Source organism: Ahaetulla prasina, chromosome 1, assembly GCF_028640845.1.
Source record: "Ahaetulla prasina isolate Xishuangbanna chromosome 1, ASM2864084v1, whole genome shotgun sequence".
Classification (NCBI taxonomy): domain Eukaryota; kingdom Metazoa; phylum Chordata; class Lepidosauria; order Squamata; family Colubridae; genus Ahaetulla; species Ahaetulla prasina.
The window spans coordinates 360,624,757-360,645,054 of NC_080539.1; the positions used below are offsets into that span (position 1 = coordinate 360,624,757).

At 42.3% G+C, this 20,298-nt stretch overlaps 1 protein-coding gene and 1 non-coding gene across 4 annotated transcripts in view; one reads left to right on the forward strand and one right to left on the reverse strand.

Moving 5' to 3' along the window:
- MISP (mitotic spindle positioning) overlaps positions 1-20,298 on the forward strand; it is a 60,195-nt gene that overhangs the window by 18,421 nt on the left and 21,476 nt on the right. For 2 of the 3 annotated variants that reach the window (XM_058163292.1, XM_058163293.1), the window contains exon 2: positions 14,123-16,232. In XM_058163292.1, the coding sequence (XP_058019275.1) occupies positions 14,123-16,232 (2,110 nt within the window). Of the gene's footprint in view, positions 1-1,226; positions 1,412-14,122; positions 16,233-20,298 lie in introns of those variants that run through there. The other variant, XM_058163294.1, reaches the window with a different exon arrangement.
- Positions 16,543-16,649, reverse strand: LOC131189442 (U6 spliceosomal RNA). The gene has a single exon (XR_009153047.1). It is a non-coding gene; the product is annotated as a U6 spliceosomal RNA (small nuclear RNA).

Genomic DNA, 20,298 nt, shown 5'->3' on the forward strand with positions numbered 1-20,298 from the left:
GAATCTCACCAGGCTCAAGGTTGACTCAACCTTCCATCCTTCCAAGGTGAGTAAAATGAGGACCCAGATTTTTGGTGGCAATATGCCGACCCTGTAAACTGCTTAGAGAGGGCTGTAAAGCACTGTGAAGCCGTATATAAGTCTATGTGCTATTGCTATCTATTGTACATACTGGTTGCCAAGCACCTGACGTCATACGACTATAGGGATGCTGTAACAATCATAAGTGTGAGGATCAGTTGTAAGTCACTTTTTCAGTGCTGTTGTAACTTTGAAGAGTTGCTAAATGAATGGTTGTAAGTCAAGGACAACCTGCAATGAGCTCCATCATTTAACTAATCTCTTAAAACCCCAAAGCAAAGATATAACAATGAGTTTAGCCATCCTAAACCAATTGTTTAGGAGGGTGCTTCAATGCCAAATGGGTATGACAGAAATTCATCAACACAGGCTTTCAAAGGGCATCCATAGGTTTATTAAATGAATTTTTTTTTCTAAGTCTTATTTTCCAGGCTTCTTGAAATGACAATTGCAGAACAATTGACCATTGTTACACAGGAGATAAAAACCAGCAGAAAGCAACCAAAACAAATCCAGAAACAGATGAAACTGCAAGAACTGTAAAGACTTTTCAAAATGCAAAAAGGGTTAATTAAATCCCCACAAAAGTCTGATGTAACAGATAGGACTTTGCACAGTACTTTGAAAAAGCATGTCATCTCTGGAATCCAGCAGGATTAAACAAACCATCCTCACCTTTAATTTTCATACAGTCTCTAGACAGTTTACAAAAGTGGTTCTGTTTTTTAGATAATTAGGGATCATTTCTGAACAAATGCAACCTGAACGTGTGACCTCAGATAATTAATATCTACCTTAAGGCAGATTCAGGGTAGGAATTTAAGGCCGTGGGGCAGTGGGAGGCTTGGCTAATTTCCTTCTTTGTTGTTTTCCCAGTGTTGACTTTCTTCCTTGAAAAATCAGTAGGAACACTTTCCTTTCCGTAACAGGTGGCAAAGTGAGAAGGGGGCATGCTTTGACCTGAAATTAATTGCATCTCTGCTGTTTCAAGTTCTAGGAATTTGTGTGTGTGTTAGAGTGAGTGTGTGTGGGTGAGATCCTGGTTGAGAAAGCTTATCAGTGTGACACAGCCCACAGACTAGTAGTGTCTCTGCCCCTCCCATTCTTACTCTTGTTCAAAACTGCCAACGCAGCTCAAACTTGCAAATACCTCTCCGATGAGATGCCCCCGAGCAGGCCTCTCACAGCAGACAAGCAATCAAGTTGGGAAGTGTTGGTCTGGACTCAGAAGGCTGGGACTGGCCGACATTTTTGGTTCTGCCTGTGCTAGGCATGGATTTGGGACGCTACCTGTGCAAATTCAGACATGGGTCTCTGGGATCCTGTGCAGGTGAGTCCTCAGGGACGTGGGAAGGGTTTGCTCAAATATGGGCTTGTAAGGAGGAACGAAGAGGGCAAAGATAGGATTCCGAGCCAAATTTTGAACATGGCTCCTGATTCCAGACTTAGGTCCCTGAACAACCTTAGAATGTGGTATCAGACAAGCATGTGAGAAATTGGGTTAGAACAGGGGTCTGCAAACTTGGCTCTTTTAAGACTTATGGACTTCAAACCCCAGAGTTGAAGTCCACAAATCTTAAAGGGACCAAGGTTGGAGACCCCTGGGTTAGAAGGTGTTTGAGGGCAAACTTACCTAATTTCCTTTCTAAACTCAGATGACATTTAACTATGGTTTGAAAGTCACAGCTCTGCCAAGTTTGCAATATATTTGATTAATAATGATGGAAAATGATAGAAGTGAATGTACATACAGTGTAAAATGTAAAAACAGTGAGCAAGCATAATATAGAACTTGGTTTTAACAGGTGAATATCATGCTGAATTGCATATAGGAATCTTGAGTTTCGAGAAATGTTAATGCAATCTTTAAACATATTAATGAAGATTGTGAAAATGAGGGGAACTGAGTATTTGCTTATTCTTAGCAACAGGTAGATTTGTATTCCTAAAATCTTTGGATCTCCTTTTATTTGACTTCCTGGAAGCAAACAACGACTCTGGAAAGTACAGGAAAAACTGAAAGATATTTGAAGAGATGGGTGGTTTAAAAATGTGATTAGATAGATAGATAGATAGATAGATAGATAGATAGATAGATAGATAGATAGATAGATAGATAGATAGATAGATGGTGGATAAGGAGAGATGGCTGCCTAGCCAGAATGCTGGCTGGGGAATTCTGGGAGTTGAAGTCCACACATCTTAAAATTGTCAAGGTTGAAAAAAAACACTGATCTAGTCTCTGAGGGAACACATCCAATGACAGGAAGTCGATCAGTTGAAATGTGCAACTGCTTTTATTGTTACACATTGAAAAGCGACTTTTTTGACTGCACTCTGCAAACACTTGTGATGTAACTTTAATCCATTATTTCTCTCTAGAACAAGAGAGAACAAGTGTTCTTCTTTAGAGTTTTTTTCGAGTTGATCTTTTAATTCCTAAACAAAATGTCAAAAAAAAAATTGAAAATCAGGCAAATAAGGAAGGAAACTAAATAAGACTTATATAAAGATCTCTGCTAGATTCAATCAACGTGCCCCAAACTATTTATATCCCAGCATCCTTTTTCCAGCAGGGTTCAATCAGCAGCCTCTGAGAAACTCAGAATATGGAGGCAAGAGTTCTTCATAATTCAGAGATAGACTGCCTCTGCATCTGGAAGCCATCATGATTAAGTCATTAACTTAATTTGTGTTGTAAATGTTGTACCTTGATGAACGTATCTTTTCTTTTATGTACACTGAGAGCATATGCACCAAGACAAATTCCTTGTGTGTCCAATCACACTTGGCCAATAAAATTCTATTCTATTCTATTCTAACAGTACAATCTTCAATTTGTTTTTGAAATAATTTTGGATGATGCTTTTTACCTTTGGGTGGAAATGTATTTCATAGGTATCATGTAAAGGTGGAATACTGGAATAAATTGTTTCTGAATATGGAGGCACCATTGTTGACCACTTTGGATGGGAGCTGCTGATGGCCAAAGTGAATCTATGAATAACAGAGTTGGAAGGGACCTTGGAGGTCTTCTAGTCCAACCACTTGCTCAGGCAGAAGACATACCATTTCAGACAAATGGTTGTCTAACCTCTTAAAAACCTCCAGTGTTGGAGCATCCGCAACTTCTGGAGGCAAGTCATTCTCCTGATTAATTGTTCTAACTGTCAGGAAATTTCTTTCTTTCTTAGGTTGCTTCTCTACTTAGTTAGTTTCCACCAGTTGTATCTTGTGCTGTCTTTAGGTACTTTGGAGAATAGGTTGACCCACTCTTTACTTTGTGGCAGCCCCTCAAGTCTACTTTTCTCTTTCCAAGATGCCAAGACAGGAGGTGGGCAAATAATGGATGTTCCCTTTTTTCCCCCTCAGCATTTGGTTTTCCAAGCTAGACATCCACTTTGCCTCAGTAATACAAGCTGTGCTGACATATAACAAGTTAACAGTAATCCTCAAACTATTTAGGACAAGACTCCAAATGAATTGTTAATGTGCTTCAAGAAAGACATAAGTAGCTTTCTTTGGATGACCAAACAGGATAGTCTTTGTTCTTCTTATGCTAATTCACTGAAACCTGAAGATGAAAAGGCAGAATCTTTTATTTTTACATAGTGGGGATACATTCTTGGGAAGCAATCAGCCTGGCTCCTCCATTTTGTTATAAAATGCCCCGCCCAATCCGTTTCCCCCCAAGGGTGGAGCCTCTAAACTCAGAGGCAGTATACCTTTTGAGGACCAGTTGCTTAAGTCAAAGATCAGGGGAGTGGGGGAGCATTTGGCCTTCTCAGTGGACCTTGTCTTACAACCATTTGTTTAGTGACCAAGGTTACGACAGCGCTGAAAAAAATTGACTTATACCTGGTCCTCACACTTACAACCATCGTAGCATCCCCACAGCCATGCGATCAAAATTCAAGCACTTGGCAATTGGCATGGATTTTCGATGGTTGGAGCATCCTGGTGTCATATGATTTCCAATAAGCAAAGACAATGGGGGAGGCAAATTTGCTTAACCACCACATGATTCACTTAACACGGGGTGTCAAACTCAAGGCCCAGGGGCTGGATCCGGCCTGCAGGGTGCTTAGATCTGGCCTGCGGGGCCGCCCTAGAAACAGTAAAGGACTGGCCTGTGGTGCCTGTGCCAGCAAAAATGGAGCTCAGGAGGGCCGTGCATTGCCCCCACAGGCCCCATTTTCAGCCACAACTGTCTCCTGCAGCCCTTTGCCAGCGAAAACAGAGATCCGTTTTTGCTGGCAGTGGGTTGCAGGAGGTCATCACGGCTGAAAATGGGGCTTGGAGGGGGCAAGTGCGGCCCTCCCGAGCTCTGTTTTCTCTGGCAGAGGGCTACAGGAGACCATCGCGGCTGAAAACAGAGCTCAGGAGCCCGTTTTTGCTGGCAGAGCGCTCAGGCCACTACAGGCACCCCCGACACATCAAGCTGGGCATGCCCACCCTGGCCACGCAGGTCAAACACAACCCTGATGTGTCCCTCAATGAAATCAAGTCTGACACCCCTAACTCAACAAGTGGAGTGATTCGCTTAACAACCGTGGGAAGAAAGGTCATACCATTGGGCGGGACTCATTTAACGACAGCCTTGCTTAGGAATTCTGGCCCCAATTGGGGTCAAAAGTTGAGGAGTACCTGTATCGAAAAGGGGGTGTTGGACGAGAGGCTGGACCCGTTTGGAGCTCTTTAAATTTCTGGATTAGAGTTCAGACACCGATTATAGCAGAGACACTGATAAGCATGCATGGGAAGTTTACTTTGAAACATGAAAGGGCCAGGTTTCATTCCAACCTGATTTAGGAGGCACTTTACTTGTCAGCCACAGAGGCAATGATTTACAGATGTCTTCTCATTTTTTTTTATTACCTCTGCTACCTGGTCAGCAAGGAAGGAGGGAAGTATCGATTGTAGGGAAAAGAGGACTCTGTGTGTGTGTGTGTGTGTATAAGAGAGGGAGGGAGGGAGGGAGGGAGCGCTTCTAGAGCTTCTAGCAACCTCGCAGTTCATTCCCATCCAGCCTCAGACTGTCCTATCCTGGGTTTGTTCTGAATTTTCTCAGCAACTGCATTCTCCAAACTCAAACAGCAGCCTGAGCAAAGGGAAGGGGGAGGAGGAATATTTCACATTGATGCCAACTATAAGCTAATGCCTGACTGGCGTTTCTGCAAATAGCAAGAACCCTCTTTGGGTGGACTTTTGACTCCCAGGCGTGATAAGCTGAAGAGAGGTCATAAACCTCTATCTTGGCTATGGCCAAAGGTCAGACCGAGAAGACAGAACAAACTGTGGGTGGAATGAGTACAACTCGAAGAATTTGGCAAAAGGGGGGGGGAGAAATACCTGGGGACAGTGGGGATGGGCTGAGGGTGTGGACAGAAATTCCTGAGTTGCTACTTCAGCTTTACCTTGTGGGGGAGGACATGGAACAAAACCGCCTTCCTGCTCTCCGAAAAGCCAAGAAATAGCTGCTGAACTAAGTCAATATCTAACTCAACTAAGCAGAATTCCAGGCGATTAATTCAAAGTACATTTTAATATATTAGGACGTGGGAGATAGCAAGGCATCATAACAAAGGAAGTGTGTCAACAGGTCCTTTTGTCATCCACCCAAAAATAAAAGCAGGCATAAAACAAGAAGAAAACAGGCAGCAGAACAATTTTTGGTACCGCCTTTCTTCAAGACAAATGAGGGTTTTGTTCAGTTTGGTTTGGTAGTTCTTTTGTTTGTTTGTTAACATGTTTTTAAGTGATTTAAATACCCCAACAACAGCCAAGGAATAAAATAACTATTAGCAAAAATCGATGGGGAGAATCCAGAGAAAAGGGGCATGCATTAGAGCACAAATGTGCCTACCGTTCCTGTCCTAATGTTTCCTTTCATTATATCAAATTAATATAATTATTACATACTTTTGCTCATATATATGCTTATATGATATTTTGCTGATTTATGTTGATGCTTGTGTATACTGTTGTGACAAAATAAAAAAAAGAGAGAGAGAGAGAGAGTTGTAGAACCAACCTACCTGATCACGTAAATCAGGTGTGGCAAACCTGTTGCGCTTCTGATGTGGCTGAACAATAAATGGGGGGGAGTCCTTGGTGCTCTCTGACCTTGGTGGTTTTCTTGCAAACATTTCATTACCAAACTAGGTAACATCATCAGCACCAAGGACCCCATAGTTCAACCCTGAGACGTAAATATTTTCTTCTATTTGAACCATAAAACCAGCATCCCTCATCATTTATGATAAGGTGTTTCTGAGGGTGCTGTGAATTATAATTCAGCAACATCTCAATCCCGTTCTCTGATTGGTCCTTCACTGCGTTAGCATACTGCAAGATTGAAACACCTTTTAAGAACTATCGTGCTAATTCAAAGCAAGTTTGTCTAGTTGCTTTGGTATACTATAACAGTGGGAGGGGTATTTCTAGGAAGCCGACAATCAGGCGCATGAAAGCAACAATTCATTCACCCATTACGTATCTGCCATAATAATTATTTGCAGATAGACTGTTTATGCCTACAGAGAATCTGACAAAAATAAATGTTCCTCTGGCTTAAATCAAAAGAGACATCTGGCTCACTCTGGTATGCCAACCAGGTGTTTCTGCAAAGCTTTGGGGGGGGGATAGAATAGAATAGAAGAGAGTTGAGTAGAATAGAATAGTATAGAATAGAACAGAGCAGAGCAGAACAGATCAGAACAGAACAGAACAGAACAGAACAGAACAGAACAGAATAACAGAGTTGGAAGGGACTTTGGAGGTCTTCTAGTCCAACCCCCTCCTCAGGCAGGAAAGCCTATACCATATCAGACAAAAAAGATTCTTCCATTCTTGCCCATACCTACCAGATTCAAGCTGATTGGCCCAGTAGAAGCGGGCCCTTACAAAGCTTGGCTGCTCAAAAATATTTCTTTTTAATTTTCATCAGTCACGGTGAAGTCACTGGTTTCATATCTTGTGCCTGGGCTAAGATGTAATGTGGTTTATCTAGGCCTGGGCCTACGACTAGATTGGGGTGGGCAACCTTCAGCCCTCTTGTAGCTCATCTGCCCATTTTCTAGTACATTTGGGGCCCCGCCAGAATTCAATAGTCCCATTCTGGGTGGTGCTGGAGGAATAAGAGGCGAAAAGATCAAGCAAAAACAGGCCTATCAAATCTCAGCTTGATTTCATCCACTTTTTTTAACCTCCTTCCCTCCGAAAACTGCCTCCTAGAATTGTCCAAACCAGCGTTTCTCAACCATGGCAACTTGAAGATGTGTGGATTTCAACGCGTTAAGTCCATACATCTTCCAGTTTTTTAAGCTGAGAAACGCTGGATCGAACATTTCAATCCTGTTCCCTTGGTTTGTGGCTTGGCACGTGTGAATCCAGTAACAGCAACTCATTTAAAAACCAACAAACCTGGGTTAAACCACAATCTGTGCGCCATCTCAGTTTGCCTGCATAGTGGAGATTCTCGAGTAATTCCTTTCGCACAGAAGCCTCTGAGCTGAGCGTTCAAGGAAAAGAAACAAGGCGGCATTAGATACCAAACACCTGAGAGCACACAATAGATGTGATTCCCACTGCGAGGTGAGAATTAAACAAGGCCAGCTTGTTCTCCTGGGGAGAGAACCTGTGACTCAGATAACGGCAGTCTATTGCACTTTGTTCTCCCCACCCCACATCCGCCTGAAACATCCCTCTGCTCCCTGGGGGGGCAAAGGAAAGCATCTGGCTTGAAGCCTGAACAAACCGAGCTACGTAGTTGGCGGGGGGAGGGAGGCAGCAGCCAAAATATACCTTCTGGACATCAAATTTCCCTTTCCCCACATCACAGTCAAACTAGTCGCCCCCTCTGTTGTCACTGTGGGATTGTTTACACAACAGGCACCATCTGCAGCATCTCTCCAGGTAACGTATAAAGAATGGGATTGGGCTGGGTTCATTTGGGGACATCTAAGCAGTCTGGGGAGATGATAAATCTGGATGAAGCCCTGAGGAGGTTGGTCTTGAGCCCAGAAATTTGGCAGAGGGGTTAGGGGCTCCAATCCAGATTAGGAGTTAGGGGTTTTAATCACCTCAGCTCAGTACAGAAGGTGTACTGAATTAGTTCTCTCCTGGGCTGAAAGTGGCCTGTAAGGGATGTGTTAGCTTCCTCCAATTTGAGGATGGATTTCAATTCCCCTAATCCTTTATTTTATTTTTCTAGTGAACGCTCTTTCAAATGGAGTTGCAGACTGCACTGATGTGTCATTTAATCCTGAGCATCTCAGTGGAGTTTACAAAGTCTCCAGAGGCAATCTTGGAAACAATATATACTGGAGGCTCAAGATGCTCTTTTTCTTTTAATTAAAAGAAACTTCCCTTTAAGGTAAAGGTACATCAGAAGCCTGGCAGGTGCCAAGAAATAGCTCAAAAATGACTCTTAGATAGTACCTCTGGTACCCTTTTGCTGATGTGAATGCTGCTCTGAGACATCAAAGTTTGTCTCCAGCTTGTTGTGTTAAGGTTTCCAAAATCAGCTTGAATTACACCTGGTGTGGGGATGGAAGAGAGATTCTTAGTTCACCACATTTTATTTTTAGGTTGGTGCAAGAATTTACAGCAATCTCAGTTTTGCAATATAGTTCTTTTTTAAAGATAAGAAGATAAAATATAATTTGCAAAATACACATGTGAATGCAAAACACTAGGAAAAGTGCTCACTTGCAAAAACTTTGAGCAGGAAGAGAGACGTGCATACCAAAGCATGTACAAATGTACCTGCAAACTTTTTTTTTAATTCTCAGACTGATGTAGGAAAAGAATAAAATTTAAGATTGCAAAAATGAAAGAAGACGAAATCTGACAGCTCTCCAACTTGGAGCTGGGCAGTTTCTTCTTTTTGGGTCTAATTTTTCTTCTCTTGCAAAGAAATTTGATCCCATTTCTAAAACCAGAATTACTAGCTCCACTGGACTGTGGGTCCTGAAATGCTCTCCAGAGGGAACTTATCTGGGTTTGGTTTCCTTTGGAAGAAGGGCTCCAAAAAAACAGTCAGTAGGGCTTTTTTTTTTTTTTGTATTTTGCATAATAAGTTTTTTTCCCCACAAATGTACAAATTAAATTTAAATGGAAAAAAACAGCATGACGCAGATCTAAATGACATAATCTGAACTGAGGGAGGAAAGCCATTTAATATAGCAGGGGTCTCCAGCCTTGGCAACTTTAAGACTTGTGGACTTCAACTCCCAGAATTCCTCAGCCAGCTTTGCATAACTGTCAATTTTAGTCCTGATTTAGACAGCCAGACACCGGAGTGTATTTGGGCCAGTCCCTTTTCCTCAACTCAAGAACCAGTTTGACATATGGGTGAAGGTGCTGGACTAGAAACATTGAACCTGAGTTCTAATCTTGTTTTGGGTATCAACTCAATTGGGTGACCTTGGGCCAGTCACTCCTACTCAGCCCTAGGAAGAAGCAAGCAATGAGAAGCCACTTTTGAAAAATGTGGCCAAGAAAACTGCAAAGACTTGTCCTGATGCTCAGCAGAAATCAAGATTGATTCAAAGGCAGAAAAAAGAAGTGTATGTGTATTAGTGAAACTTATTTGGTTAGTTTAAGCCCAGTTTTCCACCCCCTTCAACCCAGATTCCTTTTTGTTGTTGTTGTTGTTGTTAAAGAATGAAAAATGAAACTAGCAGATTTCTTCTTGCTGAAATCATCCATCGTTAGCACGTCTTTACGGAATTGTTGAATATCCAAGCCTGAGGAATGGAGTTTAATTGGAAGTTGCATGACCTTTGGGTTTAAAGTTCAGGTAGTCCTTGACTTACAACAGTTTGTTTAGTGACTGTTCAAAGTTACGACGACACTGAAAAAAGTGACTTACGATCATTTTTCATGCTTACAATGTTTGAGCATCCCCATGGGCATATGATCAAAATTCAGATATTTCGCAACTGGTTTGTATTTATGGCAGTTGTGGTGTCCTGGGATCATATGATCACCTTTGGTGACTCGCTGACAAGCAACATTAATGGGAAAGCCAGATTCACTTAACAACTGGGTTGCTAATCTAACAACTGCAATTATTCACTTAACAACTTTGTCGGAAAAGGTCATAAAATGGGGCAAAACTCACTTAACAACATAATTTTTGGGGTCAATTGCAGTATAAGTCAAAGACTACCTGTATACCATTTTCTTGCTGTGAAACAATTTACCACACATATTTTTTGTTTTGCCCCTCATAATTGCAAAACTAATACCGTGTCACGATGCCAAAAACCTCAATTCCGGTTACACAATCTTTAAAAATAAGCTTGGATTCTGCTAATTGTGGATTGTGTGAAAAATAAATGTTTGTTTTTGCAGGTTTTGTTTTTTTCTCTCACCTATTCAACATAAATTGAAACTCTTGATTCATCCAGTAGAGGGTAATAGTTACTCATCTTTTATCACAGGGTAGCCAGCTTGGCTGGGCCATGGATTCTAGGATATTGGTGTCTTATATTTAAAGCTTTGCAGAATTTTATCCAGAACAGACATCATCTTAGGTCTCAATTTCAATGGCAGACACCTCTTCATCTCCGTAACAAATCAACCCATGTAAAGAAAGAATGGCAGCTTGAGCAAGGGCTGACAAATTGCATTTCCCCCCCAAAACCTGATAAAGCTTATGTAGGTAAAATAGGAGCCTGTTAAAATTTTGCCCAACCCTGCCTGCACAAGTCCACAACAAGACTGGAGAGTTGAGGGGTCCCTGGGACACTGGGATGATAATGGGGTAGGCATTATTAAAGGTCTCAACATATAGAACAAGATAAGGGCTCTGGAGGCTAAATTGTACAATGAACGGTTGTGGGAACTAGATATGTCTGGTTTAACAGAAGGACAAGGGGGTGACATGATAGTAGCCTTCCAGTATCTGAGGGGCTGTCACAGAGAAAAGTGGATTGATCTGTTCTCCAAAGCACCTGAAAGCAGGACAAGAAGTAACAGATGAAAACATATCAAGGAGAAAACCAACCTAAAACTAAGGAGAAACTTCCTGGCAGCGAGAACAATTAATCAGTGGAACAACTTGCCTCCAGAAATTGTGGGCGCTCCACAGAGGTAGTTTTCAGCAGGTTCTGACCAGTTCTGGAGAACCGGTAGCAGAAATTTTGAATAGTTCAGAGGACCGGTAGTAAAAATTCTGACTGGCCCCACCCCCATCTATTCTCTGCCGATTGGGAGGAAATGGAGATTTTACAGTATCCTTCCCCTGCCACACCAACCAAGCCATCTCCACCAAGGCACACCCACAGAACCAGTAGTAAAAGTTTTTGAACCCCACCACTGGCGCTCCATCACTGGAGGTTTTTAAGAAGCAATTGGACAGCCATTTGTCCAGAATGTATAGGGTCTCTTGGTATAGAGACTTCTAAGGTCTCTTCCAACCCTGTTATTCAATTGTATATTGTTTTACTGCATGCTTATTCTATTTCTTGACCAACTCTTAACCCATTAACTCTATTCATATAAATAATTTCTCATTGTAGAGTAGTGATGGCAGCATGTCAAAAATTCAGCAAATGCTTAACTTGACTCTGCTAGTGTGGCACCTTCCCTCAACAAAAGAGAAACAATTCTCCACGTATTCATTTATTTAGAAAATGCAGTCCAGTTGTGTGTGAAGTTATATATTATATAAGGAAATGTTGGATAATTACAAAAGTGAAATATAAGTAAAACAAAATCATTTTTGGAGGCTCTGGAGACCACTTGAGAACACGGCAGAGGTGGGTTTCAGCAGGTTCTGACCAGTTCTGGAGAACCGGTAGTAAAAATTCTGACTGGCCCTGCCCCCATCTATTCTTTTCCTCCTGAGTCCCAGCTGATCAGGAGGAAATGGGGATTTTGCAGTATCCTTCACCTGGATTGCGGTGGGAATGGAGCTTTTGCAGTATCCTTCCCTTGGAGTGGGGTGGGAATGGAGATTTTGCAGTATCCTTCCCCTGCCATGCCTACCAAGCCACATGGAACAAGCCATGCCATGCCCACCAAGCCACACCCACAGAAACAGTAGTAAAAATTTTTGAAACCCACCATGTGAGAACACGGCCCCCTTGTTTGATTTCTGGAGAGTCCAGACTCTGTGTGACAGCATACCTATTCTCACACAGCCTTCATAGCTTCTGAAAATCACACAAGAAAGGGGGGGGATGTTTTTGAGTGTGTTGGGTGTTGGTGAATACCAGCATGTCACCCAAACGTTGTGGTGTGTCAGCTTTGACATATACTATCACTATTGCAGATGCTCAGGGTACCACAATGTTTGGGAGCCCCTGTTTTTTTTATTTTTATTTTTTTATTTTTATTTTTTTTAATTTGAATTTATATCCCGCCCTTCTCCAAAGACTCAGGGCGGCTTACATTGTGTAAGGCAATAATCTCATTCTATTTGCATATTTATATACAAAGTCAACTTATTGCCCCCCCAACAAACTGGGTCCTCATTTTACCTACCTTATAAAGGATGGAAGGCTGAGTCAACCTTGGGCCTGGTGGGACTCGAGCCTGCAGTAATTGCAGGCAGCTGTGTGTTAATAACAGGCTACATTAGCTTGTTGAGCCACTTCCCAGCCCTTATATCCCAGCATTTATATCCCGCCCTTCTCCGAAGACTCAGGGCGGCTTACACTATGTCAAGCAATAGTCTTCATCCATTTGTATATTATATACAAAGTCAACTTATTGCCCCCAACAATCTGGGTCCTCATTTTACCTACTTTATAAAGGATGGAAGGCTGAGTCAACCTTGGGCCTGGTGGGACTTGAACCTGCAGTAATTGCAAGCAGCTGCTGTTAATAACAGACTGTCTTAGCAGTCTGAGCCACCAGAAGCCCTTCCCTTTGAAGAAATCTGTGGTGTTTGTACTTTTTCTGGTCACTAAGAAGATGCGGGATGTGGTGGCTCAGTGGATAAGACAGTGAGCTTGTCGATCGAAAGGTTGGCAGTTCAGCGGTTTGAATCCCGAGTGCCGCGTAACGGTGTGAGCTCCCGTTACTTGTCCCAGCTTCTGCCAACCTAGCAGTTCGAAAGCACATAAAAAATACAAGTAGAAAAATAGGGACCATCTTTGGTGGGAAGGTAACAGCGTTCCGTGCGCCTTTGGCATTAAGTCATGCCGGCCACATGACCACGGAGACATCTTCGGACAGCGGTGGCTCTTCAGCTTTGAAACGGAGATGAGCACCACCCCCTAGAGTCGGGAATGACTAGCACATACGTGTGAGGGAAACCTTTACCTTTACCTTTAAGAAGATGAAGAATCACAAAAAAAAGTCATTTGTTCATAGCTCTGGATGTCCAAGGTAGCATTAGAAGTGAGAGTTTCTCCTTAGCCATAAAATCCTTCTTAGATTTGCTTTTCTCCTCTACTCCATGGTGTTACTGTTAAGAACAATTTCATTCTGATAAATTGGTCTGAGCCCTTTGGTGGAAAGAGAAAGAAGGCCTTAACAACTTAATTGTGAGGATTCCTTAATAAGCCTAAACCTACTTTCCAGCAGCAGGTCAAGAAGGAACTTTTCCAGAGGGCCTTTGGAACCAATTAGGAAAGCATCATAAGAAGTATTTATATGTTGCTCTGGTTCTAAATTAAAAATAAGTGCTGATTACGTTGTCATTATTATTATCCTATTACACTGTGGACATTTTCTTTTTTATAAGCCAGTCATGTGGAGAGATGGAGGTGGGGGGACTGGCTACGGTGGAAGACGTTTTAATATGTAGATAATCATGAAAGAGATCCACTTTCTAAGATTTAATCCTGAAACCATATCTACCATATGGTTATCATATCTCTATCACACAATCCTATGAGGTAACTTGAGGAGAGGAGAGGAGAGGAGAGGAGAGGAAGGAGAAGAGGCCCAAAATCACCCAAAGCATTCAGAGTGGAACTTGAGTCTTCCCTGTTTCAGTTCAATGTCTTAAGCACTACCCTGTTTTGTATAATATATATTAGGAAATGTTTTTATCTAAATGTCCTCTCTTGTCCTTTAGAATCGACAAAGCCCAGTTGTTGATGCAAATATTTCTCAAGAAAACTGGATGACCCAAGAGATCCCTATCACTAACGAACATCTTCCACAAACTGAAGACAACATCTATGAAATCTCTCTTCCAAATATGAAGTCCAGCACCAGGGACATTCCCTTCAATTCGCCCCAGAACACAGAGCTCGGTTATGAAGATCAACATGAGCAGAGTGGTCAAGAAGTGGTCTTACAACAAGAAATGAGATCTAAGGACAAAGAAGGTGAGATTCTTGACTTGGGTCAACCTGAATTGAAGGTTGAAAATGGATGGAAGATGTTAGATCCCACAGAAGATCAATCCTGGTGCATGACCAAATCTATAAATGGAAGGACAGATCTCTGGATGCCATCCCCAGACAGAGAATCCAAGTTGGAAGTGCTCAGATCTGGCTCACACTATGACATCCGGGCTTACAAAGGGGAGAAGAAACCTTCCAGACTCTATGAAGAAGATGACGAGGAGTTACAGTATAAGATTCCCTCCAAAGATGTCTCACCAGAAATAGCCAAAGAACTGGAAGATGAACGGCAGGAGGTTATCAGGAGACAAGTTGTGAGGAAAAGCAACACAATGGCAGAAAAATGGAGCTCTACAAATGAGTTGGAAGCCATCGGCACGTCCTCTCTTGGCAAGGTGACCACAGAACCCAGAAAGAAGAACCCCACTAGCTTTGCTCTTTGTTTTGACAATCCTTCCCCGGATTGGACAATCATCCCTGTCAATCCTGAGAACATAGACACAGAACAGATAAATTTTGCTGCTGCCCGACAGCAGTTTCTCGCACTGGAAAAGACTAATCCAAAGATGTTGTTGGAACCCAAGAGACACATTCCTTCTCCAAGGGAGCTGAAGGCAACAAACCATGCTTTTGGGAGCAAAGAACCCCGGAATGCTGAAATGCCAAGGAACAATAAGGAATTAGACGAATTCAGCCAGAGAAAATTGAGAGAAAACTCAATTGGAGGAGACCTCGTTCTCCCCCAAAGAAAAGCCAGTTCTTATTTAGGAACTGCTTTTGTTTCTGCAGGAAAGATACCCTCTGGCTTGGAGGTTGATATGAGCGCAGGCAACGTTAATGAGAGGACATTCGAGAAAGAATCAGGAAATCCTCTGGCCAGAGGCCAAGATCCTGCAAAAGAGCCAGAAGTTAGGAATGAGACCCCCATTGAGCGGGAAATCAGGTTGGCCATGGAGAGGGAAGAGAACCTTTGGAAGGAGAGGGGCATCCAGCGAATCAATACCAAAGAGGATCTGGTGGAGATCCGATCCAAGCCGCTCCTCTCCTCCCCAGTCTCTTCTCCAGCTTCCTCCAGGAAAGGGAAGGATAAACCTCACATTTCCTTTTTTGTCCAGAGGGAGATTGAGCAGGAAGCCAAGCGTGAGGAGGACCTGCAAAAGGAAGGGAGGTTGCTGGGAATGTATGACCGAGGAGGACTTCGCCAAGAGCTTGCAGAACGTCGGAAAATTTTTGAGCGAGAAGAGGAAGAGGTTCCCCTGCCTTCTCTGGACAAACAAAAGAAACAGGGGGAGCTGCTGGAGACCCTCCATGGAGACTCTGCAACACTCTGTTGCAATGTTGTCCCACCCAGAGAAGGGATTGCAAGCCAGAATGTGAACTGGAGCTCGGAGCTCCATCAGCCCTCTTCAGTTCCAACTTTTGGCAAGAAAACCTCAGGAAATGAGCCATCCTTAAAAACGTGCTCCGCTGCTTCTTCTGCGAAGATGGATTTCCCTACTAGCCGATTTCCTCCTTGTAGCCAAGATTTGAAAGCCCCAAGAGACAAGTTTGTGTTAAAGAAGCAACATTTTGCCATTCCGGTTCGCAAATGCCAGTTCTCTTTTCCTGAAGATCAGGGACCCCGAAGCCTTCAGAGAAAAGAGCATAAACCTCAGAAACCAGCTCCACGAGAGGAGCTTTATACTCTGAAGACATGGCGGCCCCGGACATCCATTCTGATTGACCAGGAGATCCAGGATGCTTTGCAAAGAGAACTGGAACTTCAAGAGCAGAGGAGAAAAAACAATTGGACTGCACAGGAGCTCCCAAGTTCACGGGTGTCATCTCAAAGTTCAGGTAAGAGAAACGGAGAATAACAACAAAAGCGTGGTGGGTTCTTCTGACTAGCATAAGTGGAGGAGACACCATACTGCATGCATGTCATGTTTGAAAAATGTCTCCTTGTAAGCAGGGGATTTGTATTGTTCAAGGGTGGTTCCTGTCAAGAGATTTCCAGTATTAACTGAGTTTTATTTATTTATTTGTCAATCATATATAAGATAACAGGTAAAAGTATAAACGTAATTTGGATACATGAAAAGAGTAAGTAAAAAGGAATATTAGGACAGGGACGGTAGGCACGCAGGTGCACTTACGCACGCCCCTTAAAAATATGGAACGCTTCACCAATTTGCGTGTCCTCCTTGCGCAGGGGCCATGCTAATCTTCTCTGTATCATTCCAATTTTAGTATATGTGCTGCCGAAACGAGCAATAAGAGTTAATTAATTTATTTATTAATGTAATTTATTAATTTATTAAGCGAGTTAATAAGAGCGCAAGTCAGCATTTGACATGGTTGGTCGAAATCGCAGGAGCTTTCTTCTTGACGGTTCTGTTTTTGTTTTAGCTCTGTCCTCAAATCTTGTTCTGGGTAGAACAGATAAGTTGCTTTTAATGTAACACTACTCTTCTTTTCACCAAGTTTTTAAAAATTGGGGCAATATTCTTCCACCTGCCCTGCATTTTCAGGCCCTTTTCCTCCCTTTCAATCAGGGGTCTCCAACCTTGGCAACTTTAAGCTGGTCAGACTTCAACTCCCAGAATTCCCCAGCCAGCAAAGAATTCCCCAGAACAGGGGTCTCCAACCTTGGTCCCTTTAAGACTTGTGGACTTCAACTCAAAGCTGGCTGAGGGACTCTGGGAATTGAAGTCCACAAGTCTTAAAGGGACCAAGTTTGGAGACCCCTGTTCTGGGGAATTCTTTGCTGGCTGGGGAATTCTGGGAGTTGAAGTCCGCCAGGCTTAAAGTTGCCAAGGTTGGAGACCTCTGATTCAAATTACTGAGCTTAATATATCTCATAACTCTTTATTTAAAGCTCATTTACAATGATGTAAAATAGGGCAGGAAGTCCTTGACTTGCAACCATTTGTTTAGCGACTATTCAAAGTTACCAGGACAGTGAAAAAAATGACTTACGACGGGTCGGCCACTTACGACCATTGCAGCATCTCTACCGTCATGTGATCAAAATTCAGACTTTTGGGCAACCGGCCTGTAGTTACAAACATTTGTGATGTCCCAGGGTCATGTGGTCACCATTGTAACCCTCCCAGGTGGCTTCCCACACGCAGAGACAATCAGAGATGCCAGATTCTGAAGGACTGTATGATTCATTTAACAATTGCAATGATTCATGTAACCATGGCAAAAAAAAAAAAAAGGCTGTAAAATAGGATATGACTCACCTAATAATTTCCCTGCTTAACAATGGAAATTCAGATCTCAATCATGGTTGTAAGTCGAGGACTATCTGTGTTCTCCAAATATTAGAATAGCAATTTCTGGGAGTTAAGAGCAGAACACCTGAGGCATGGAGGGCACTCTGTTAGAGAAGGCTGGCCTCTATTTTCAAAGACAACTAAACGTTTCTAAATCATAATGCAAGATTGACTGAGCCTTCCATCCTTCCGAGGTGGGTAAAATGAGGAGCCTGAGTGTCGAGGGGCAATAGGCTGACTCCAGTGGTGGGATTCAGCCAGTTCGCACCACTTCGGGAGAACCGGTTGTTAACTTTCTGAGAAGTTTGGCAAACTGGTTGTTGGAAGAAATCATTAGGCCAGAGAACCGGTTGTTAAATTACCTCAATCCCACCACTGGCTGACTCTGTAAACCGCTTAGAGAGGGCTATAAAGCACTGTGAAGCAGTATATAAGTCTAAGTGCTATTGCTCTTGCTATAATCAAAACCACAACAGTCACAATGTAGTTGGTGAAATGATACGGAGGTAACGGATCCTTGCTACCAGGGAAGGCTGTTTAGAATAGAATAACAGAGTTGGAAGGGACCTTGGAGGTCTTCTAGACTAACCCCCTGCTTAGGCAGGAAACCCTACACCACTTCAGTCAAATGGTTATCCAATCTCTTCTTAAAAACTTCCAGTGTTGGAGCATTCACAACTTCTGGAGGCAAGTTGTTCCACTGATTAATTGTTCTAATTGTCAGGAAATTTCTCCTTAGTTCTAAGTTGCTTCTCTCCTTGATTAGTTTCCACCCATTGTTTCTTGTCCTGCCTTCAGGTGCTTTGGAGAATAGCTTGACTCCCTCTTCTTTGTGGCAGCCTCTGAGATATTGGAACACTGCTATCATGTCTCCCTAATCCTTCTTTTTATTAAACTAGACATACCCAGTTCCTGCAACCGTTCTCCAAATGTTTTAGACTCCAGTCCCCTAATCATCTTTGCTGCTCTTCTTTGCACTCTTTCTAGAGTCTCAACATCTTTTTTTACATTGTGGCAACCAAAACTGGATGCAGTATTCCAAATGTGGCCTTACCGAGGCATTATAAAGTGGTATTAAGACTTCACATGATCTTGATTCTATCCCTCTGTTTATACAGCCTAGAACTGTGTTGGCTTTATTGGCAGCTGCTGCACACAGCTGGATCATATTTAAATGGCTGTCCCACTAGGACTCCAAGATCCCTCTCACAGTTACTACTATTGAGTGAGGTACCACGTATACGGTACCTGTGCATTTTGTTTTTCTTGCCTAAATGTAGAACCTTACTTTTTTCGCCATTGAATTGCATTTTGTTAGATAGCAAGTCTGTCCAGATCCTCCTTTATCTTAAGCCTATCTTCCGGAGTTTTGGCTATCCCTGCTAGCTTGGTGTTGTCTGCAAATTTGATGAGTTCCCCATCTATCTCCTTGTCCAAATCATTAGTGAAGATGTTGAAGAGTCCTGGGCCTAAAACAGAGCCTTGGAGGACCCCACTGCATACTTCCATTCATGTAGATGCAGTTCTATTGACTACACCTTGAGTGTGGTTGGTCAGCCAATTACGAATCCATCTGGTGGTGATGCTGTCTAATCCACATTTTTCTATTAGGTCTACATTAGGACCTCCTATCATACTAAGTTTCCTTTTAGTGTATTTAATTACTTATATTTTGTTAATATAAAATTATATTCCATTCCTTTAATGCAAGGGTCCATAAATACCCAAAGAAACTCAGAATGCAGAGTGAGATGGAGTCCATCAAGTGGCTTATTTGATTATTGTCTCCATGGGGATAGGGAATATTGTGGGTTTTTTTCTTGTTTGTAAATTAACTTTAATTTCTGTTAGCTGCCCAGAGTCACTGAGAGTGAGTGGGCAGCCATGCATGTTTTCTTAAATAAATAAGTAATAAAAATGTGAGTTAAATACACAATGATTCAAGTACATTACACAATACTACTTATATGCAGTACCGTATTGCACAATAATGGTGTTCGGGTTGATATACTTATTTGACTGAAGGACAGACTTCAACTGGGGACTCTCTATCAATTAATCGTATAGCCAAGGATTAGGAGCAGAATTAGAGGAGAATAAGTGCCACAGTGCCCACAATTTGATATAAAAATGTACCATTGAATGGAAAAGGTCAATCTTCTAAGCTTAAAGCAACAGTGGGGAAAATGAAATCCCAGCAATGATCACTTTATGAATTTATTTCACATCCAAAGGACTTCCATCACCCCATATTTATTATTCTGGGAGGCAGAATAGAATAGAATAGAATAGAATAGAATAGAATAGAATAGAATAGAATAGAATAGAATAGAATAGAATAGAATCGGAGTTGGAAGGAACCTTGGAGGTCTTCTAGTCCAACCCTCTGCCTAGGCAGGAAAAAAGGGAACAGCTGGAGGAAAACTGGACACAGTGTCAATCACATGCAGGATAGAATAGAATAGAATAGAATAGAATAGAATAGAATAGAATAGAATAGAATAGAATAGAATAGAATAGAATAGAATAGGATCGGAGTTGGAAGGGACCTTGGAGGTCTTCTAGCCCAATCCCATACCTAGGTAGGAAAAAAGGGAATAGCTGGAGGCAAACTGGACATGGTGTCAATCACATGCAGGTCA